General features: G+C 37.3%; 2 protein-coding genes across 7 annotated transcripts in view; one reads left to right on the top strand and one right to left on the bottom strand.

Annotated features, from left to right (window-relative positions):
* Positions 1-181: 181 nt before the first annotated feature.
* Positions 182-7,723, top strand: LOC121656914. Its single transcript, XM_042012146.1, has 5 exons — positions 182-319; positions 1,066-1,835; positions 3,009-3,203; positions 3,308-3,530; positions 5,004-7,723. Exons 2-5 carry the CDS (start codon positions 1,166-1,168, stop codon positions 5,194-5,196), a joined length of 1,281 nt encoding a protein of 426 aa, XP_041868080.1. The 5' UTR covers positions 182-319; positions 1,066-1,165; the 3' UTR covers positions 5,197-7,723.
* Positions 7,724-10,622: 2,899 nt separating this feature from the next.
* The window catches only part of LOC121656579 (myocyte-specific enhancer factor 2D homolog), a 30,691-nt gene continuing 17,107 nt past the window's right edge, over positions 10,623-24,206 (bottom strand). The window contains exons 8-13 of one of the 6 annotated variants that reach the window (XM_042011639.1): positions 23,606-23,635; positions 21,468-21,597; positions 21,110-21,302; positions 18,099-18,167; positions 16,055-16,105; positions 10,623-15,570 (exon numbers count right to left, since the gene is read on the bottom strand). In XM_042011639.1, coding sequence (XP_041867573.1) covers positions 15,135-15,570; positions 16,055-16,105; positions 18,099-18,167; positions 21,110-21,302; positions 21,468-21,597; positions 23,606-23,635 — 909 coding nt within the window. In that variant the 3' untranslated portion in view covers positions 10,623-15,134. The remainder of the gene's footprint in view (positions 15,571-16,054; positions 16,106-18,098; positions 18,168-21,109; positions 21,303-21,467; positions 21,598-23,605; positions 23,636-24,206) is intronic. The other 5 variants (XM_042011640.1, XM_042011642.1, XM_042011641.1 and 2 more) reach the window with 5 other exon arrangements.

Genomic DNA, 24,206 nt, shown 5'->3' with positions numbered 1-24,206 from the left:
ATCATTTTATTTATTTGTTTGTTTATTGTATCTTAAAAATTTTATATGCCGAGTTAGCTCCTAGTCGTTTTTCGACCAGAGGAAACGACTACAATGACGTCAACTTTGAGCATGGGTTACGTTAGCGTTGACGTTTTTAGTGTACTGAAAAAAACATCAGAGTGATACCTCCTCGCTGTTGCTCTGCTCTGGTTAACGAGTTGATTTAGTGACAGCCTTTCCACCTGCCAGGTAACTAACTTTACCAGTGAGAAACAACTAGCTAACCGCTTGAACACAAAGCTGAGATGTTTCGGTGATGCGACCAAAGGAAAACCAGGTACGTCAGAATTATTAACGTTTAATAATATTTATTGACAGTGACTCTGTGGTAAGAAGAGAGTTGAACACGTTTTAGCTTCACCCTGAGACCACATTCCTCGCGGCTCCGCAGGCCTTCATTAAAGTCATAAGACGCAGTGTGAGAACAGTTTGTGATGTCGGAGAAATTCATATTTTTGGACAATATTAGACTAAAACAGAAAGTTTGGAGAATCATCTGCTTCACAAACTTTCATCGTTTTTAAAGCAGGGTATTTAAATTCAGGAATTATCTTATTGTTAACGTGTGGGTTTGAACCTTGATCACGCAAAGCAAGTCATTTCATAAACATTGGAGCCCTTGCTAAAGATTTTTAGCAAAGGATGTTTTTCTTTGTTTTTACACGAGAAAATCGCAGAAATATGACATATTTCCAGGTTTTCAGTCCACTATCTATTGTTTTTTTTTATTATTATTTATTTACAAGTACATTTTCTTCTTCTTTACTTAACAGTTTAATCAAGCAAACGTTGTACTTTATTGGAATCTTTAAAAGAGGTTTTAAATGTTTTTTTTTTCCTGTCAGACAAATCAGAGCTTCAGAAAGTCAAACATACTGTATGAACTATGTTGGACTGTGACGGGGGAAAGACACGCCATATAAGATAACACACCCATGATAAACACTGAACTTTGATGTTTTTGTGAAGCTGAATGTGGTGCACAATATTGTTTTGAAAATTTTTTTCCCCTCTTCCTAACAGGAAAATCACCTTTTCAAAATGGCTTCCATTTGTTAACAGTAAACCTTTGTTATGCAGATATAGACAGAAAAGAGAGAAAATATAATTCCCAGAACCGATAATGTCTGGGCAAGGTGCTGTAGTCATTGATTTAAATGAGGAGGTTGCAATTTTACCTTCTGGTCCAACTGCAGACCCACAAATAGAAGGAAGTAAAAAGCCAAAACACAGCCCTAGTAGTGAAGAGGTGAAGGAGATAACAGATGAAGGGGAAGAGGAGGAGGAGGAGGAAGTGACAAGTTCTGCTCATCTGGAGCCAAGCACTTTACCATGGCCAGGAGACCAAGGCAAGAAGCTCCTGTTGGACCAGGGTGATGGCGTTTCAGGGCTGGAGATCAAGGACGCAGGGATCAGCAAAGGCAGCCAAGACCTGTCGGAGAAGCAGAGCCAAGCAGAGAGTGACATGAGGAGCAAAGCCAAATGGAGAGAGAGCATGCCTGAGGGTGAGAGGTGGACGGAGGATGAAATTGAGGTGCAGCAGGGCAGTAAAGGCGACGGCTCACTCGCAGATGATGAGAAGGAGGGAGAGGAAGAAGAGGATGAGGAGTGGATCTCAGAGAAGCCTGCTTTGGGTTTCACCCCACATGTCATGATTGTGAATCCATCTGGTAAAGATGCACCTGAAGAGAGAACGTACTTTACAGACAAAAAGATGGAGAACGAGCCGAAGATGGAGCCTGACTCGGCTGCACAGTTTTACCCAGACTGGGAGGAGCAGGATGACAAGTACTGTGAGTATCACACAGAATGTGGATCCAAAATTATGAACAGCTGGATTCATAGCTATTGTCTTTTTTTATGTCTGCATTTTATTTAAAACAAATTTTGGGGAAAAAAGTGCTTGTTATATTCATATGAAAGTTTATTTATAACCACTAACAATTTACAAGATAAAGAAATAATATAAGTAGGAACATATTTATGGATATTTGGATAAATAAGTAAAAGAAGATGAAAACAAAACCTAAAAAGTATCTGTATTTGGAGTTAATAGAAATAATGAGCAACAACTTTGCACCAACTCTTTTTCAATCATTATTGTTTTCAGTCATAAATTTGATTATTTAAACTACAAATATAAACTAAGCACAAAAAGTAAGGACATTTGTTTTTAGTTGATTATTTTTTTCCCATTTGTTATGTCAGTTGGTGTTGTATGTTACATAATTGGAAACCCTGATTAGTCACCTTTACAATAAGGTGTAATTTGTAAGGAGCAATATTCTCCTGACCCCTATAATGCTATATAATGATATTAAGAAGTTTTTCTGTTCTGTTGGCTGACACAGAACGGTCCACTTCCTCTGCTGATGGCCAGCCAGTAGGTACGCATGCAAAAAGTCATCAAAAAAAGCTGAGATTCTTGTGATTTGATTGATGCAAAAACTCTTGCAATACAGAGTAGAAACAACCCATATGAAAGGTCTGCTTGTAATCCACTGACAATCCACTTTAGTAAAACTTTGAGCCCATAAATAATGAACAGATTGCTGTTGCCTCATCATGTGACCAGCAGCTGTGTCTTATCTGTCATGTTTTCTCTTTTATAAGCCTTATTTGCATGTGGACATAAAGATAGTGATTTCAGAAAAAACATCATTGTTATTTTTTTTTTTTAATTAAAAATCCTCAAACTTTGATTCCTGTTAATATGCAACTTTTATCCACAATAACACACATATTACACATGTAAGCCAGTTTAAATTAATTGTACTTATGATTGAACAGGACAATATAAGGCTCTTTTTTTTCATTGTTCATTAATTTTGTCTTGTGAGAAATGATGCTTTTGTCATATTTTTCTGCTGCCATCTTTCTGTTAAGTTAAACAGTTTGTTATATTTTTACACTACTTAAGGGAAATAAAGAAATGAATAAACATAAACTTTTATTCTTTTCCTCAGATGTGTGTGAGCATTTTTGCAGTGAGAAACTGAGGCTGGTTTTAGCGGTGGCGGCTGGAGGGCTTTTCTTTCCTCTCCTGGTTTGGGGAGGTTACGCTTGGCTTCCTTTTGATTCGCCCCTGCTGGAGAGCGCCCCCCTCAGGGTGCTGTACACTCTGCGCTGCTCGTTCTTCGCCATCATCCCCATCCTGCTCGGTGAGACCTCCATGTTTTTTTTTTTGTTTTTTTTTTTTTAAGTGTGCATTGAAAGCTGTGCTTGATGTATGACCAAAAAGGCAATAACCTGCACCTGTCTGCAGGTGTGGTGGTCCAGGGCATGGCACGGCTGCGTCACAGTTCCCTGAACCCCCTCTATCAGAGTAAATTAGTTAACAAGGAAGTGATCATACATTGGCACTACGTCAACGAATCCCTGGCTCTCTTCCTCTTCTACTTCCTGCAGCTGGCTGTCATGGCAACATACGTCAGCCAGGACCTGGTTAAACTGGTGCCACTGCTCACCATCATATTTGTTTTTGGCAGGTATGTCTCCTTCTATCAGCACCGTGTTGACAGTGTTCAGGATATTAAGGAAAGAAAGAGGCGTCTGGTTGGTTGGAATTATTCTGATTGAGACTCAGATTTCTATTTAAGGTTTTCGTTTGCAACACAAATTTTCCTGTGTTGACCTGCTTAAAAGTGGGATCATAGGGAGGGTGGATTATTATTATTATTATTACCTTTGCCTTTAAGCCCATGCATATTTCTTCAGAAAAAAAAGTAATGTGTTGCAAACAATAACTTCCATGCAGAACGGTCCAGCTGGTCTAACGGGGTCAATGCATGAGGTCACTTCAGCTGTCACATTTTTGGTTGCATATTTGATTTGAATGTCTTAATCTTTTATGAATTAGCTTTTGTTTGATTCTTAAAAAGCTAAATGTGATTAAGTTTTATGTCCACAACTATGCCTGCAGCTGTAAAGCTGAACTTTGACATTTCCCAAAATCCCAAAATGAGCATATTTAAACTAGTAGCCACTAAGGCAACACCAGAAAATGACTTGTTAAAACTAGACTTTATATTTCCAGAATATATAAGTATCTCTAAGACAAATAAATCAACTTAAGTTAAGGTTACGGCTTTCATTTTTAGCAGATATCTCATAGGCATCTATTTGTCCTCAGATAAATGAGTTATGGCTTACACAATGTACACACTTTCTTTTCAAACTGTTAGCGTATAAAAAAAAAAGTCTTGTATCTAAATTTGATCATTTCAGCTTGATAAGTAATTACTGTTGCTAACACTCTGTCTTTAATGAAGAGAGCCTGAGATATGCAAACATGACCCTGCACTGAAAAATCACTAATGATCCAGGAAGGATGAGAACAAGTCTCCAGTTAAAGCACATTATCTAAACTACTTACAGCGGGCAAGAATGAAGGCGTCTGTAAATGTTTAACTTATGTGATAAGTCTTGTAACTTTGCTCATTGCTTGTTGTCAGACAGTAAAACAGTCATTCAAGCCTGTCATCTGCCTCCTCATGACTAATGCACCTGTTGATTTCTGATCTTTGACAGTTGAACATTTTCACAGGGTTATACTTTAAAAATAATCATAATCGATAGGACTTGCTTTATCAAAGCCAGTAACATTTTGTGTAATCTATCTACTATTTATCTGTGATACTGAGATGTACAAAAACAGACTTTTGAATGTCTGCATCAAGTTTTTTGTTGTCATTGTGGGCTCTGAAAAGACTCTCGGGCAGAAACAAATATATAATGCGAGAAAATAAGGATGATTCATTAAGTTAATAATCCAGCTCTGAATCATCAAGTGTTTCATTCAGAAAAACTGATGAAAAGTGTGAAGAAGCTGCTGAAAAGGCTGATGTGAATAGTGATTAGAGCTACTTTATCTAAATCCAGTTGACTGTTAATGTGCAGAGAATAGAAAGGAGTCTCATCAGCCTCTTGTTGGTCTCTAACATGATATCTTTGTGCTGCAGGCTGATCTACTGGCTCTGCCTCTCTTTTGGCAGTACCATCAGGGGCTTCGGCTTCGCCTTCTCCTTCTTCCCCATACTGGTCATGCTGGGCGCCAATCTCTATTTCGTGTGCTCATCTGAGGGACAGGATTCTGTTTTTGATGTGGCGCCGCCCACGACTGCACCTCCCCCAAAGCAGCGCTGGTGGGGTTAAAGAGTGGTGTTCAAAAAGCAGCGAGAAGCTGTCAAAACTCATCACATCACACACAACCAGAGTTGTTTGTTATTTTCTTTCTTTTAAAGTTGTAACCCTCAAAAAATTCAGTCCCCGTTGATTTTGAAGACCCTCGTGGGTGCCATGGTAACAGCAGGCACAGTTTGTAATGAGCTACTTGATTAGAAATGATGAGCAGTTAGTGTATCTGTTTACAGCTCAGCCAAAAAAAACTCAGGGTTTAATTATGTAGCTGAAATATCGTCATTTCTTTTCAATATCAAGAAAAAAAAATCAAATACTGTGTATTTTATGTCTCAGGTCTTTGCTGCGTTGACGTCAGCCAGACCACAGTGAGACCCACTTTTTCAAGTAGCCTTGGTCCACTTGTCTGCTGCACACCAAGATTCGGATGATGCCATTCAAGCTTCTTCAAAATGGTCCAGTCAGATAAAACGTTTCCATCAAAGTGAACTGGTTGAGTGTGAACATGCCCTCAGAACTAAACTGCACTAATGACCCAATTTAACCAGAAATCAATACAAAGGTGTGTCGTGTAATAGATAAAACCCCACTCTCTATTTGTGAAACCTAAATATTTTTCTGGGGATGACAAACAGCACTGCCAATAAAAGGGGGAAAAAAAGCTTCAGTATAAATTTCTAAATTTTCTGTAAATATATTGAATGCTGACTATAAACTGTGTTATACTTGAATAGTATTCATTCTAGTATTTTCTTTGACCGTTGTTTAGGAAACAGTTTTCACAAGATTTAAATTTAAGATGTCTTTAAGTTTACAAAGTCTTGATTTTTTTTTTTTTTCCTTTTTTTTTTCATTTAATAAGGAAAAAATTCTCATGGCCTGTTTGTTTTAATTTGGTACCTTTCATCTTCCATTCAGGAATCTTAAACAGCTGTTTGATTTATTTTTAGATGTGATGAGATGATGTTTCTTGCACTTTGGATTTTATGCTAAAGCAAAAAAAAGGAAGTGTAAACGGGGCTAAATTTGGTTTTGATGTTTTATCTGCCTGATTTACATGATTGGGATATTTGTTTTGCAAATGATAAACTTGCAGCTAGTAATGTTGAGGCACTGGTGGTACTTGTATTTATACCCAGCTATAAATACAAGCTTAACTACCAACGTCAAGGCATTGCATTTTACACCTTAATTTTAAAGAAGCGAGGGAGACTGAGACAATTTGGGGGGAAAAAAAGTCAAATAATGTGCAGTACAGGTCAGCAGTGAACTGAACCCAGAGCTTGATTGCATTTGCACTCTTCATTTTGGTTAACAGGTTTATACGTTTGCAAGAAACATCAAGAATAACGTTGCCATGGATACATGGTTTGAGCGTGGGCAGCAACATTAGACCCATTTGACATGTTTATATTTTGGAAAGTCAAGTTTGCTGTTTTTGATGTACAGAGTAATATTCTACTGTGCATTTTATATCTAAAAAAAACTTTCTATGATACTGAAGTAGTCTTTAAATCTTCTGATTTTCAGGCAAGTTTAGATCTGTTGTTTATTCCTTTCGCAGTGCACACGTCCAGGAAGTTACTGAGTGCTGCAAACTGAGCCTACGTTTTCTTTTTTAAGGCATGTGTTTATTTTCCGTTTAGGTGGAGGGCTTGAATTCTAGGATCCTGGTGCACGCACGTTCCCCATCCTGATTATGAGATACACATACATCCAGGGATATAGAATAAAAAGTAAATGAAATACTGAAGTCACCATATTTTACAAAATATTAAATATAAAATGGGATTTATGTTGCTGCCTGGCATCCGACTCAGTCTCCATAGCAACATATTACCTATCAGCCCAACTGCTGTCGTATGATCATACAAATGCAGAACTTATGGATTTTTTTATATTGCATTTATTATATATTAATTGTAAAAGCTAATGTCAATGCATTAAATTAGGTTATTATGGTATGTTGTGATTTTCGCACATTTTCCACTTGCAAAGTAGTCAGTTCTCACAAGTATGATAAATAGCAAATTCAGTGTCAGTCTCTGGTCTGTTTTGCATTTTCTGTATGACCAGAGCATAATGTCTAATGCAGCGATCCTCAATCCAGCCCTCGGGGGCCAGGAAATGCGGATCCCTGGTCTAATGTGTGATCAATGAGCTATTATTTTATCTCTTTTATTGGATTAATGAATGGATAATGGAACATTTTTCCCTTCATTTTCCTTCTTTGGATTTTCATCTAAGTATGAAAAGGAAAGAAAAAATTATTTACTTAAATTGTTAGCATCAAGTTGTATCTATGACTTCCTGCTGATGCTATGTGGAACTCGAAGAGGTATTTATAACTGAGACTGTTGAATGCTTCTTTGTTTTATTGATCAAAGTCTTTAACAGCAGCATAAACTGCGAGGCTATTTTGGTAGAATCTCTTCTTTCTTTTGAAGGATATAAATATATATTGCAGTCTGAATGGCGAGAAAAGCAAATATCAATATTTGGGCTTTGAGTTAGTTAAATAAAGCTTTATGAAACACGATGCTGAACAGTGTAGCAGCTGATGATTCAGATGTAAAGACTGATGGAGGGGACTGCACTATAGCTCATTGATCAACTGTCCAGTACAGAAGGGGTTGGATGTGAAAGAAAATGCAAAGTTCAAGAGGTGAGTTTGGAACATGAGGTAGGTTTCAGCTACATTAAACCTAGAAAAGAAAGGACAAAAAGTCTTAAGAGGCACAAATTATTCTTCAAAACTGCTGAAGTGAAAACTTGGCAAACAAATCAAATCCCTACAGGTTTTTTTTTTTATCTATCATACTTGATTTTGTTTTACTCCATGTTTCTGATCTTTCTCATCTATAACCCTCTAGTATTTGCGGTATTCCCTCGGATGAGGCCAATCCACCAGTTTGAGAATCACTGCGTTTCTCTTCTCTTGCTGCTATTGCACCACTTGCCATTCCACTTCATACTACATTAAAATAAACGTAACAAATCAATAGGCTGCTTATCTTTTATCTCGTAATGGCCACTTACATGGTGGATTTCTCAAAAATCACCCACGTAAAAGGCACAGCTGAAATATTGCTGATTTTCTACAATATGATTCATTTCAAGACAGAGTAATCTCTTCAGTAAAGATTTCTTAAAAGGTTTTTCTCTTCATGGACTTCATAATTCTCTCTAGTGCAGTTCACTTTTAGGTCCTTGCAGGTTTTTTTTTTTTTGTTCGTTTGCCTTTTTTTTTTTTGTATGACCATTAGTTATTGCTCAATAATGTAGCTCAAATTACTGAATCAACAGGCTAAATATTAGCAGATCAGTGTTGTCTATCCTACTTATTCATCCTGTTAATATATGCTAAATGTTTAATAGTTTATCATCTACACACAATAATATGGACAGAAGCTGATGGAAGTGCATGTTTAATACTTCTGTCCATTCATTTGAGTAGATATGTGTGTACTGTTTTATCTGTTTACCCCCTAACTGATCTTGTGCAAACTGTATGTGCACACACCCATCACTTTTCAGTCTTTTCCAGCACAAGGCCTGTTGTGACTTGAGTAAGAATTTCAGTAAATCCAAACTAAAACTGCACTCAAATGTTAGGAAAGCCAAAAAGCTCCTGCATTTGCTAGCTTTTGTTTTACATTCTGATCTTACCAGCAACACTTCTAACACAGACATTTTATTTTATTTATTTTATTCAGAGCAGTTTTTTATTAAAAATTTTTTTGGAGAAGATGCTAATTTAATATGACGAAACATGACTTATAAGCACACTGGTCATGTTTACAGAAACCTAAAAGTAAGAAGAAAAATGTTTTATAAAAGTTAAAGATATTACTTGGTCTTGAGTATATTTATTCAAATGTTTTGACATTTCCAACGCTTTAACACTCACCCTGACTGAGCAAATAAAATCCCTCCGTAAAAAAAAGTTACAGCCAAGTAATTTTCATTGGTTTCAGAAACTCTTATGAAAGGTCTCCAGACATTTTCTAACTCCTTTCCAGAGACAATATAGGTTATTTTCTCCAATATAATATCACTTTTTTTTCACATTGTGATTTTTAAATATTTGATTATTTCTTCTCTCTAATACCAGTTTGTGTTGTATTATATGTTGTTGAAAAGCCTGATTAGTCACCTTCACAGCAGCGTATAAACTTGGAAGGATCATTAGCAACACAGCTAAATGTGTGGATATATATTCTCCTGTTGGTATTCAGCCTTGTTTGAGTTGCTTTGTGGATTGGATGATTGTATTCTTCCACAGTGATGAGGAAAAGGAGATTTTTACACTCCACTGGTGTCTGGAAGATCCATACACACCCACAGTAGCTTTGCATCTCCTCATGATGGTCACATTTTGCTATATGATGACCTCCGTTCCTCAACCAGAAGTTGCTGAAGATCGACCAGCGTGCTTCTGTTGGTCACTCAGGGATCCTCAGTCCCAGTTCTCGTGGGCCATCCTGCAGCATTTAGAAGTTTTCCTGCTGCAACACACCTGACTTGTAAAAGTCTGTTGATTACTCGTTAATTTGAGGGAGGTGTATAATAGCAGGGAAACTTCTAAAAACCTGTAGGACACTGACCCCCGAGGACCAGGACTGAGGAGCCCTGCTCTAACACAAACAGCACGTCTCAAAGATGATCCTACAATGATTAGCTGGGTTGAGGTCCAGACTCACGGCAGGCTTTTCCATCCTCTCCACTCCCAAATTCTGGAGGTATTCTGGGATGATTCTGGCTTGTGTGGGAGAGCTTTGTCATTCTGGAAAAAGGAGCTAAGTCCCAGATTCTGGAAATTTGGGATCACCACTGGCTCCAAAATCTCATGCAAATATGTCTGTCTCTCAGTGAAGTGCCAGTCATACACCTGTGACTGGCACACACTTAGCAGCACTTTTATCTCAAAACAAGAACGAATACCAAAACATTGAAGTTATACCTTGTTGTAAAGGTGACTAGACACCAATTAGTATCAATAAAGAAGAGAAATTTACTAAACACAAGTTTCTTTATGTAAAAGCTCTTCTTTGTTAGCTAAACACAATCTGTACTTCATGAATTTGTTACTTAAAGTAAAATTTCTATTAACCTTTCTGGACTTCTTTGATCAATGTGCTTTAAATGAAAAGCAGTCGAGAGAAAAACAAAACAATGTAATGCAAAATAGTTTCATAACAGGATGAAAATCTACTTTTTAGTACCATTAAAAAACCTTCTTTATTTCATTTGTTGTTGCAGCTTTTATCCAAACGGGTCATGAGAGATCAGCTAAATTTAGCTGTCTAGTTATCACCAAATGTGTGAAGTGAAGCTTGTGTAGCTGTAACAATGAACTGAGGATGAAGAGGGGAGATCCGAGAAAAACATACCCAAGCACTGCTGTTACAACCAGAAAATAAACCACAGATTCTGATTCATTTCACTCAATTTGTCTATTTAATATATAAAATACGGTAAAACATACGCAAAAAGGATAAGGTTTCAAGGAACTTGGATACTTTGGTACAACAAACACTTTTTTGTAAAAGCGGTATAGAATTTCAATAACATATCAGTGCATACTTTGTATATGAAAATATACACAAATGTATATCATTCTCAAAAAAAAAAAAGAAAAGAAAAGAACAACAAAAAGAAATATTTTCTTTACAATAAAACCCAAAGCACACCAGCTCGACAATATATTAGCTATAAATCTCATCTTTAGTATTTCATATGCTACATTATTCTGAGCTGTTTTAGAACTCATTTGTGACGCATGTCCTTATCATTACTGTATGTAACATAAGCTTTTTTTGTTACCTGTATCCCATGCATTTGTTTTTTTCAAATTTCATGATTTACTAATTTCAGTTATGTCCCATTGTTATAAATATATTCTATATCTTGATTAAAATTGCAGCATTTAACTGGTATTTCCTTCATTGCATTTGCTAATACCACAAGAACTGATCGTGCAATTTTCAGCAAGTTGTTTCAAAAAAGGAAACCAGTACTGTATGTTTATGATAAGGAAGATAAAAGAAGAGAGGAAATAAAAACAGTTGGCTATCCTACACAAAATAGCAATAAAAGAAAAGCTCCATAATAATATCATAGTAATAGTAGACAATGGAACTGTCACCAGCACAAATTAATCCAAAAATAGTGAGATTCTAAAAAACATTGTACACAACAAGTAACAGGGGTGCAGGTTTTATCATGTTGCTCATATAGATTGTCTCTTGACTACACTGCTAGATTGGACAGAGAACCTTTTTTTTGTACATGGACAAAGCCAATCGGTGTGGTGTCACATTTCAGTTAACCATCAGCAACCACAAAGAGTTGCTATGGAGATTATGTGTAAAGGGGTGGGAAAAAAGGCAATGAAATTGTTATTTGTCTCTGTCTGGACCACTTTTTGTTTTCTGGCTGAGAGCTTAAAAGTTCACTCTTGTGTAAACAGTAAATTTGAAGCTGAAGAAGAAGGCTTGCTTACTTTAGCTTAGTATAGAAACCTGGAGAAACAGCCATCCCAGCTCTGTCCAAAACAACAAAACCTGACAGTCAGCACAACTAAAGCTGCAGTAAGACTAACGTATTAAAATTATTTTAAACTGAAGAGAATAAACAATCATTTATGAATTTAATAGATGTTATGTCTTGGTCTGCAAACAAATCAACTGATTCAACTGAGTCGCATAGTTTAGAGTAAAACATGAAGGTCTCTGTTGTTGGTTTTTCATATCTGGTTCAGGCAATTGGTTTCAGTTTCAAGGTCAGTAATAAATACTGTTTATTAAATCCATGAGTATCATCTTCCACCATCTGATAAGTTCAGATTAGTTTACTCACTTGAACCTGGCTGCTACATGTGAAAATGTGACCTACATTTTTAGTTCTATCATATTTGTTTTGAGGTTTGCTTGTTCTGTCACAGAAGCAGCACAAAAATAAAAAATTATAATATTATTGCAACACATACAGAAAATATAATAACTAAAAAAATCCATCGTTAGCCCCATTTGTTGTGGCTTTTGTTTCCCTTTTTTAGGCCCCAAAATTACTTTTAAAATACCACATTGAAAGAAACTGGAGAAACTTGGTCAGTAAAAGAGTAAAAAGGAAATCACACATGATGAGAAGTAAATTGCAGTCACATTACATTATAAACAAATATCTGAACAAAAATTAAATATTAAAATGAATATAATTTTTGTTTTTAAATGTCAGTACTGGTGCAGTTAAGTATTGCAAATCCAAATTAATTATAATGTTTTGTGTTTTTTTTTTTGTTTGTTTTGTACTTTTGGAGGTTACTATTAGATTTTTCCTACTTTTATTATTATTTTTTATTGCTTTTAGATTGGCAACTCAAATGGAGTTAAAAGTTAATAAATGTGAAAATGTTCTGATTCTTCTTATCAGTTTCACTTCTAATCAATTACTATTGGACATAATTTAATAAGCTTGATGTTTACCAGCCCATGAGCTGTGTTGGCACTGGACAGAGCAGAGTGAGCAGTTTCTTAGGAGGGTAAACTAGATTCTGTCTAAAGCTTCATATTCTTCACACAAATAAAACTCGAGCTCCCAACCTTGCCATCTAACTCTGGGCAAGAAAGCAAATAACATTTCGGTAATATTAAAATCCCTTTAAGGTTCAAATTTACTTCAACATTAGCTTGTTGAATGCGATATTCAATCCTGAACTTAGAGTGAAACGCTCTCCACTTTTATTTGATCGTGGCAAACAACACAGCCTTTTAACGTGTCGTCCTCACCAACAAACCACGGTACAGAACTGTGGTTTGCAGGCTGCTTCTGACTGCATCTATAAATTAAGCAGCTGCCTCACATACGCTGACTTTAAAGTCAGCATGAACTGACACATTAGTGTGCACTTTTGAGTATTGTCTCAAGAAAAAAAGGTCAGGCAATCAAGAGAAACTATGATCTATAATTAAATGGGATAACACACTCGTACACCAACTTGAATATTTTTTTAGACAATTAAATCTTTGAAATATATTGACTTAATTTCAAAAAGGGGAAATGGGCATATCGGTCTGCTTAATGTGGAAAATATTTTATACAATACACTCAATTTAAAGTGTATTTTTATCTCTATAACTACAATATAAGTGAATGGCAGTGTCCTAATAATAATAATAATAATAATGATAATAATAATGAGTTTACATCACTGTGTACAATTTACCTTCAATTGTAGGGTTTTAAAAAAGTGTGGCAAGAGAATATGATGACACCACAACCAAGCAGGCCTCTGTGAGTGAGACAAAGTGCGCACACCATCAACACTAGAATAAAATAGGGTTACTAAAACCAAGTCAGATTCACCAACACTACAGAGTGTGGCGTAACTCCTGCACCGTAGCTCGAAACATATCAAATTCACACTCATATATGCAAACAGATCCACTGAGAATTAACACATTGCTTGTTTTTAGGGATACCTAGCAAAGTCTATGCAAATATATTCATATGTACATACACGTTGTTGAAGCTGAAAAGCTATTTAACTTTGTCGCCAACTTGAAGCAGTAGAAATATAGAAAACGTCTTTTCCTTTCACTTTTTGAAACACGGCAAAGAGCTAAGGAGAGATATAGAGAGCTAAGGAGGACATCAAAGCTTTTGTATAAGGAGTGATTTTTATACAAAGTCAGATTTTCTACCTCTGGACGACTAATGGACCTTTAAAACAGATTTCCAATTACAAACAGATAAAGAACACTTGGACTGAAGGAACCAAACACTTCCCTACTCAAAAAAAAAAAAAAAAAAAAAAACGAACAAAAAGCAAAACAAAAAACCCCAAAACAAAACAAAAAGGAGGCTCATAAAATTCCTATGCATTTAAACTGGATGGCATCTACTCCTTGTGATAAGCTGAGTGACTGGCTGGATTTCTGTTGCAACAATTTCCATCCAGAAAAGATGAGGTGAATGAATGGGAGGAGCACCCAGTCTGTGGACAAAGTGACGGCTTAAACAAAGCCTGTAGTCAGTTTCTAGTTCTCAACTTTTCCATGACAGTGCGACTGATCCTGTGTCAGTGTTCCTGCACTGTGTGCAAGAGGCATTTGGCATTTTTCCCCTTGAAGAGAAGCTGATATTGGCACTCTGGCAGGGTGCTCGACTCCACAGCCACAGAGTGCCACCTGAGGGCTCGGGACTGCCTGGTTGCATGAGGTCGGTGACAGTGGCAGCGCTATCAATACCCACAAAGACTCGGTCTGAGTCCCATTAGTGCCAGATAGGCACTCAGTCCTCAAACTTGCCCACATCAAGTCGTTTCCATTAGTGCAGTTTGAAAGTGACTTACGGAAGAATGAACAACACACAATATAAATGATGTTGGATTGTAAAGAGCAGGAAGTGGCGAGTCATGCAGCAGGTGTCCCATAAGGTTGACGAGCCACCAATCACATTGTGAACAACGTAAGAGCGGCGTGTAAATATGAGAATGTGATGCAGAAACCATGTGAAACAAATGTTTACGTGGTTTCGTCAGATTGCAAAAAACAAAAAGGCTCAACTCCTCATTCCTAACAAAAGAAAAATCACGATACAGAAGTCCATTCAAGCAAAAAGGCTTTAAAAATCTACTGCCCCCTCTACTCAAGGGCCTACCCGGGACGTAAATCCAGCTGAGCTCTAAGCCACCTTTTGCTCAATCAGAGCGTGATCCCCAGAGGATTTTTTAAATTTATTTTTGTGTTTTTATGTGTTTTGGCAAAGCCTCATAAGTCTGTGTGGCGCAGCCGAGGAGTATAATTCTGGACAGAGGCAGATGTGTAATGATAGTGTCACATGGCAGTGGGGTGGGGTCAGTGGGGGGGATTAACATTGAGTGTGGGTGTGTGTTATTAAATGTTTAAGAGTCACCAAAACTTGACTGCAGGTGCAGAGAGGTTGAGCCTCTATGTGACCCAGGCATCCAATCTCATGCGCTTTATGTTCCCTCCCTCCTGCTCTGGGTCATTTGACACCCTAAGGAGCTCAGCACTGGTACCGCCGGTCGTGCTGCCACCACTACCGCCGCCACCTCCACCTGTGCCACCGCCGCCTGCAGCGCTGGCATCATCGCGATCGCTGCCTTCAAAGGAGCTTGCGTTGCTGCTTACACTGTCTGCAGGTGAACGGCCAGTCGGGGGCTCCAGGCACAGCAGTGAGCCAGGGTACTGGGGCGGAGTGGTCAGGATGGCTCCTCCTGAGGTTGAGGACGGCGTGGTTGAAGATGGAGGACGACAGGGGGTGCTGCGATCCCGGCCAGGTGAGACAGGCTCTGACTTTATGCTCACACTGGAGTTTGTGTTGACGGTTAGCATGGCACCTTGATGTATGTTGGTCACCGGTCTGAGAAGAGGTTCACAAAGACAGGAAAAAAATGGAAGGAAGATAAGGGGTGGAACAAAGAGGAAAGCAAAAAATGAATAAATTACAAATATTTAGCCACTAGACAAAAACGCATGATTTAAAGAAGGCCACTCATGTCAAGACAGAACCCAACATTACAGAGCACAGCACCGACAGGAAAAAGCAACACTTGATTATTCAAGAACAATCTTTTGTTGTAGCCTTTTAAAAGCAGAAGTAACACCCCAACTGCTCCCAAAAGATCAACAGAACAGCCTGAAAGCATGAAATGATCAGTGTGTGACAGGGTGGTGTGCAATGAGTCAGCTGTGATGTGAAGAAACAAAATGAAAAAACAAAAAATAATCTCATGTTAGAGAACACGGCAGAAACCAGAACTACGTCTCTTTCCTGTGTAACATGCTTAGAGGGAGGCAGCCAAAAGCGCACAGACACACAGGAAAAGGGAAGTGTGATACAGTACCGGCCCAACCACTCATCTCTACCCAAGAGCAGGTTGGACGGAGAACCAACACTGTGGGAAGAAAACAAAATGTTGGAGCCCAAACCAAAGGAACAGGTGGATTAGAAGGCATGTGTGGAGAAAGGTGTGAAACATTATTGCACGCATGGTTTTTGTTTTGTTTCTTGTTTCAAACAACAGCAATAATGTTCTTCTTTAGAAACAATTTTTGTTTGCAGCACACCACGAATGAGACATGACAAGATTGTTTTCTGATCTACAAACACAGTTTGTGGAGCATTTATACAGATGTGTTCATCAGGACAGTGGCATTGTGTGTGTACAGTGGCTATTAAAAATCAAAATCTGTGCTACAGTTATTGCAAAAAAGCCATAAACATCTAGGCTAGGCTTTACCTCCTAAGTAAGAGACTGAGTGTAAAAACATGCATGCATACAAATCACAGGGTTTTGTGTTGTTTACTGTTCAAATTTGCAGCATTTTTATCATTCTAAGCTTCATGATTTTCTTCTTGCATGTGTTTATTTGTGCATGTTTCAGAGATGCAGAATAAAATATGAGTGAAGAATTTGCAGTTTGATTATTTAAAGCCATTTACATGACTTCAGCAAGAAAAAAAAAAGCATACAGTGTAACGTTAGCTGACTAAAGCCCTTTTTAGACATGAGACACACAATATGCACAGTTTCATCAACCCGTTAAAGCAGCAGCATTCAGTCATAGGTCAATTTTCCATTAATGTACTTCATGCTTTATGCAGATGTTCCTTTAAAAAGTGACAAAGAGCCAGAGTCTGCATGCAATAATTTGCAATTCGACTGAGACTAGACAGTAAATCAAATAAGTTATTAAAATAAAAGTCCTTACACATGTATTGTAGAGCCACAGTTTTGTCATGTATCCCATATCTTTCTGTCATTTCAAATTAACGTGCTAAGAGTACAATGTTTGTATGAAACAGAGCAGCAGTAAATGAAGACAGAAAATATAATTTTCGTATGTTTAAGCTTATAAAACAGTCAGAGTTAACGGTTTAATTGCACTACTGTTCCACTGTTACAGCATGTAAAAAAGAGGATATAACAGTTTTCTTATAACACCCTTTTGTCATAGAAACACCAGCCTTACAAGCACAGAGCAGTTATGTGTGTGCAGAAACTACAGCTCCAGGCAAATTTTTTTCCCTTCATTTCACTGAGACACTGATAAAAACAAGCTGGTGCTGCAACTTAAAGGCTTTGACAGGGCGAATTGTGAAGAATCACAGTGTAGACAGTGATATTTTATAACATGATCTGTTGAAATTATCTGAACAGCTGCTTGTGTGTCAAATCTGTCTGTTAATGTCGCTGCTGCAGTTCATGCATGTGCACATGTTGAAAGTGATGCACATACTGTATTTATAGGTCAGATAACCCAGGATGTTTGTTAAAAAATTGCATGGACACGCTGAGTTGCAACCAGATTGTTGAAAAGCAATGCATGTCTGAAAGGGGCTTCAGTGGTTTAGCCACAGGGAAAAATGTAGCACTATGAGGGCTTTGCTGTAATTTACCTGCCTGGTGGCTCAAAAAAATGTGAGCTGTGAAGTGAGTAGTGCAGGTTTAACTTTCTGAGTTATGTCACAAGTAAGTTGCATAAAAAGCCAATTTGAAAACTGGTGTTCGAGTTATATCTTGAGGTTAAATAAAACCTAAACTGTTACACTAAAATGCTAATTTGTAAAGGCTGTAAATAAACTGTGGTGGCTACATGGATTAGCTTGTAACTATACATTTTTCAAATGTTTAATCTGGTGAAAATATATTTCTTATCCTTAAAAGATGACCTATATGTAAGAAGTCTTTAATGACAAGTTATGTCTTCTAGTCATTATAAAAACTATATGTATGTATATTTTAAGCTAAGCTGACTGAAACATCTAAAGCCTCTAAAGTAAAACATGCTGAACATGTGTGCTGCTTTAGAGGCGGAATTCCTTAAATGCAAAGAAGACAAGGCCATGACATTTCACACACGCACACACTGGCAGTGGCTGTTCACCTCAGATTGGCAGCCAGACTGGACACCTGGCTAGACAGCTCGCTGCACTGTTTGTCCACACCCCACATGCTGTGGACGAGAGGAGAAAATACACTTCAAGGATCTGGTGTTCATGTTAAATCCAGCCTGAACCCTCGCAGCTCTGCAGTCACAATAATACTCAAGATAATAACTAAATAAAATACAAGGGCTACTAATCTACTGCACACGTCTCAGAGTTCTGTAATAAACCTTGGTAAAGGAGGAGAAAAAGTGAAAACATCTGCTCTGGTTTAGTAAGACTTTCCTTAATTCAAGTTGCATTTCTATAATAATTTAATAAAAAAATTATTAAAATACATTAAAATTGAGTGAAATGACTTTATAATGCTTTGTTTCTTTAAAGGAAAGCTTAATTCTGAGTATAATCCTGACTGTCTTTGAAGAACTGAACAAAGTTGTGTCCACAGACCCAAGCATGGCCTGGATCAATGTTTTAAAGCTTACAAGGCAAATTAAGGGTGACTTTTTTTTGGTCTGTTTTTTTGTAATGGTTAATTAAAGCAGATTCAGCTTGCTGTAATAATTTTAGCACAGTTCATTTTCTGCATGAAATGGTAATTAAAGTTAAATAAACCAGGTAACTATTAAAAAAAATGAAGTAAATCAGCTCCACTATTTAAGTCTTTGTGTTTATCTCTAAAGCTGCAAGAGGAAAACTGCGCACAAACATTAAAGCTAAATTTAACCATCTGAAAATGAGCCTTTATTTAAACTTTAAACTAAATTTGAGAATCACATTTCAGGTTATTCACTATCTACATAAAACTGCAGAAATATTTAAAGTTAAAGTTAATGACATTTTAAGGAAACTGCAATTTCCTGAACTTGATTTAATATAAAACAACCTATTTTGGGGGCTAAGAGGAGCACATGAATATTGTCCAACATAAAGAATTCATGCTACATGTTGTGTCGTCTTAAGCTCCGGTTTATTTTGGGCCTCATTCACCAACCTTTGGCATTTATTGTTGTTTACTTATTTGGGATTTATTATTGGGCCAGGACACAATCCACACACCTGAACGCACGTTTGAGTAGTGCCATGTTTTTGCAAAATATCTGGTTATTGTGTTTTCTTCAGTTAAATTACAGGACTTAAATTATAACAAAAACATTTTAGTATTGTACCAACCATTTCTCTCACAAGTCCTACAGCTGCTTTAGTGCATGCAGCTCACCCGCTCTAGATGTATCCCTGTTTCTTAAACACAAGCAATAACTATAAATATAAAACTAGTCTGTCAAACCCGTATTTCGAATGTCGTCTTTTGCTAACCCCAAGGTAAATAAGCTAACTTCATTTTCTAAAAGTTCAGAGTGTATGCATCATGAACCAGTAGCTGGAGAGGCATTGCTCACTGATGCCCAACTTTAAGTGTTTATACATTTCAGCAAACATGGGGTTGTAATTCTGACTTGTTTTTATTAAGGAAGCCTAGATATATTCTCCCAAAAACAATAAGAGAGACTGCAAACCAAGCATGGCACACAAAAAAACGCCTGAGAAGCAAACCTATGAACCATCTCAATTTGGTAAAAGATGTGAATACAAAGCTAAGTTTACAATGCCAATTTGCCTGATATTCACAGAGAGTGCTGTCCATATTTTGAACTAAAACAGGCCTGATGCTGTCTCTGCCAGGTTAGAAGAGTCAGTGTTTGCAGCTGGCTGAATCAGATGAAGGATGAATACTTCTATTAACAATTAAGCTAAATATTGTCTTCCAACAAAGAGATTTTATTTTCCACAAAGCAAAGAACTATCTAAAAACTGGAAATAAAAGTTATGTACCTACAAAAATATACAGGGAGAAAGCAGACTGTATCCACGATGAAACTAATTCAGTCTGTACCTTTTAATTACTTTAGCTAAATCAGCTACAGACACCCCATCCAGCCCCGGTGCCCTACCACCAACAACCATTTGGCAAGAAACTAGTTATGTCACATACAAGTCACCAGTAGCTGTACACGACTACAACCAAATTCTGTCATTTTTTTTTTTTTTTTCATTTTTAAAAATCGTTTTTTACCTTTGATCTATTTGAACTTGTAGAATAATGATGACCTCCTTTGTCACCACACAATGTGGTGTACTACCTCCACCATTGCCACTAAAAGATAAAGACCCACTCCTGGGGCCAAACTAATATATGCTTCTGTGCAAATAAAACCTTTCAAATTTAACCAATGTTTGAGGCTTTAACTTCCAAAAGTTTTATTAACATTTGTATTACCACTAACAGACATGAACTGCATGCAGTGTTGAAGCTAATTATTCCACAGTCTCAAGAGTCAAGAATGATCAAATGAAACCAAACCTTGCTCGCTCTATGCATGATCTTTGTGTTCACATGGGTCTGCAGTGTTACAACCATTTTACAGTGACAAGTGAATCATTTGCCCACATTGCCACGAAAAACTAGCAAGTTACAGCAACATGGGAGCGACCATTTTCAGAACATGTCATCAATCTAATACAGACTTTTTAAAGTTCTTTCTTAAGAACATGTTGAAGAAAAACCTTTAAATCTTGGTGAATGAGGCCCGATAGTTTGGAGACAGTGTATTTGTGTGTGTGTGTTCTAGACTTAGTAGGTTAAGATAAATACTCCCACAGACAGGAAGATGACTATTAATACAAATATAAACTGCTTCTTCCCTCCCAACGTTTCCTACTACTAACTGAATCAACGGCAAAGGAAACTGTTACTGATGTTATGAAAAGGCTGAGATGGTGAGATGCTGGTGAGAGACCAGTTCAATAAAAAGAGGATGTGAATTGCTTGCATTTAAGGTCATGATATGGATATCATGCAAGCAACTGGGAAAGGCAGTATGTCAGCAATAGGGATGTTATCAGAAGACTGAGAGCTGTTAAACGAGGCTGTCACGACCGTCATCCTTCACGCTGCGTGTCAGCGCAAGTTTGAAGAAGTGCCAAAGAGGAAATGCAGAACCAGACTTACACCAAGTTGCTGAGTGATGCGAGGTTTATTTGTTGCTGCTGCTGTTGTGTTTGCTGTTGCTGCTGCTGCTGTTGCTGCGGTTGCTGGGAAACCGCCTGCTGCTGCTGCCATGATGAGACGCTGGTGGGCAACAAGCCGCCAGGTGATGCCAGAGCGTGTAAAGCAGTGATGTCTGCACTGGTCAGCTGGTACTCTGAGACAGGATAGATTATACAGAAGTCACGAGAAAAACTCTCTTGTTATTTAAGGTTTGCTTTCTGGTTTTTAAGAGTTATTTTGTTCAGTTTTATTTTTGCCAAACCATGATGGAAAAAGAATACACTGGTTGTTGCTTTTTGAACCCTTGTGTTTACTTTACCTGTGTTGTACGCTGTGGGCATGGCTGAGAAGGGCAGCCCCTGTGCCAGGAGACTTGGTGTGGCTACAGAGACCACCGGCGTGGTTAGGGTTTGTGCCACCTGGGCTCCAGCTGCCAGTCGCTGGGCGTTCTGCCAAAGAGGATTGCAACATGTTAGCAAACACCAGGAACTGGCTTCCAAACGTGATCCAATAATAAGACGTATTTTGACATGCTGGGAATGACAATGTGCACATGATTGGATTCAAAATGATGTCAAACATCAAGTTAATCTCACTATGTTCTTGATGACATGCATCAAAAACAGTTTTCTTTTGTTGAGAGGTAATGTAGAAGAATTACATCAAAGGCAATTTATTTATCTCTCAAAATGTAGAGAAGAGAAAATTAACTTTTTAAAAAGCTGCATCTGATTTAAATTAAGTGTATAGAAATCATATATTAAAACTGTCTAGCACTTAAAGGAAATCAAGAGACTAATTCAACCTCAATAAGAAGAGGGAATTATGTTAAAAATATGACAGAACTTTATCATGTCTGTGAAAAACAAGGCTAAATGAGCCTCTTTATAAACAAACACACCATTTTATTGCCAAGGTAAGACTACCAAACCATGCTGGGATGGATGGTGCATTTCCATCAAATGCACTGCATAGTTGTGTATTTCTATTTCTTTCTTGATACCTGTAAAAACAACAGGTAAAGAAGCACCCTGGTTTTAACCTGTAACTTTAAGGTATCATAGAAATGGTTTTACCACTACTTTTTACCCGCTGTAGTAATGGATTTTTATTTTAATTAGGTCATTTAATGCACCTGTACATGCACCTCATCTCATGATTTTCCAATGCAAAGCCCTTTTTGTTAGTAAAAAGTGTAAATAATTATTTATGTTTTCCTACACAGTCTCATAAAAGACAGTTAAATTACTGTTTGAACATCAACTAAATTATCAATAAGATCAGATTTTAAGTGTTTCTCCTGCACTGATGTGACAGACATGGTACTAATCTGCAAAACTAGGTTAAAGGTAAATTATATCACAAACAAAAACAAAAATAGAGAGAATATCTGCTATGAAAGATGTGATGATTCTGGTTTAAAACTTATTCTCATATGTAAGACGAAACATTCATCCAGAGCTGTAAATAACACTAAATTTACAGAGGGAGAGGAGACGGACCGTAAAGAGGAGCCAGATTCAATTATCTCCCTCTGTGAAGAAGTGAGGAGAGGCAGCGGGGTGAAAGTGATGAAAATTAATCACCATCCTCTGGAAAATGAGAATCTTGCCTGTCAACTTTGAGAAGAATTGTAAAAGGGGAAAAGATAACTGCCAGTAGCAGAAAGCAGCGGCACTCGTTCCTCTATGAGTGCATTAATTTTAATCTAAAGACAGGAATTTCTAACAAACTCCCTCCATCTTTAAGTTGTTGTTGTCTGAATTCTAAATATTTTCTGAAAGTGACATTTATCAGGGCTGAAAATAAAGATTCTGATTACCTTCACATCATAAAACTGTCAATAAAACAGCCAGAAAATAGAGAATAAAAAAGTTGTTGTAGATGCAGCTAAAATCAAGGAAGGGCATAGCTTTTAGATATTACAGGAAAAGGTTTTATAGGTAAATACTAGAAGAAAATCATGAGTCAAAAGCCTTTAATGTAATTCCAGTTAGTTTTAAAAGTTGCTTACAATTTTTTAGGTGGATGGTGGAAATGAGTGTGTGTGTGTCAGTGAACGGGAAACATGCCCCGCGGTGCTTTGCACCACAATGCTAAGTGAAAAGACATCCATGCTTTCAGTGGCATCGTATGTTATGATGAGGGCCTAGTTCAGACCAGAAGGGACCACTCACTGACAATTTAGCTAAATCACCACAAACCGATTTATGTGGAAGTTCAATTCAATATAATCATGAGTCTAAAGCTGTAAAAAAATGCTGGAACAACACATCAATGAGCCCTGAACCACATGCAGTCAGGTGGGAAGCACAAACTGAAGACCATCCTAAGAAATGTCAGTGGAGGAAGACCAAAAATATAAGAAACTTTTTCAGAGAACCGCATCCATGCTAATAATGTGTGGACAGTCGAGTGCCATTAACTCATGCGAGTGACTGACGTGGAAAAAATCACCTCATTTACCAATTCCAGCTCATCCTCTGTCTGCAAAGGGTGGTAACAAAGAGAGTTACAACTCCGGCGTAATTAATTATAAACATAGAAAAAGAGAAAGCTACAAAGCTAAAGCTATCCATGTTACTGATCTGTCAAGTATAGTTTACAATAAAACAGTTATGTACTTGCTGATAAGAAAACAGGTTGCCATCACTGTCTCTGGTTAAAGTTATCATTAATACAGCTTACAATCACATTGTACAATCTTCTTGAGAAGTTTAATTTATTTTCCAGATTACATAATTAATTTAAACTTTCATACTATCAGCCAATACTAAAAGGAAAACCTTTCCTTGTGATACCTCCAGCTAGAGACAGTGAAACAGGTTGTAAACACAACATAAATATGTCTTCTACTTAAACACTGTGGCTACTGAAAATGATGAATTGTTGGTTGTAAGGCATCAATTAACTTTTGTAATTAAAAGGTTATCTAAATGCTTAGGACACGGTGTATTTTGTCTGAATTTAACCTTGCAGATAAAGAGGTGGTGTTACCTGTATAACTTATCATTTCCAGCCTGGTTACATATGGCCTCTTGTGTTTCCAGTATGTCCA

Source organism: Melanotaenia boesemani, chromosome 17 (assembly GCF_017639745.1).
Source record: "Melanotaenia boesemani isolate fMelBoe1 chromosome 17, fMelBoe1.pri, whole genome shotgun sequence".
NCBI lineage: Eukaryota > Metazoa > Chordata > Actinopteri > Atheriniformes > Melanotaeniidae > Melanotaenia > Melanotaenia boesemani.
This window is presented reverse-complemented; position numbering and strand designations above follow the sequence as displayed.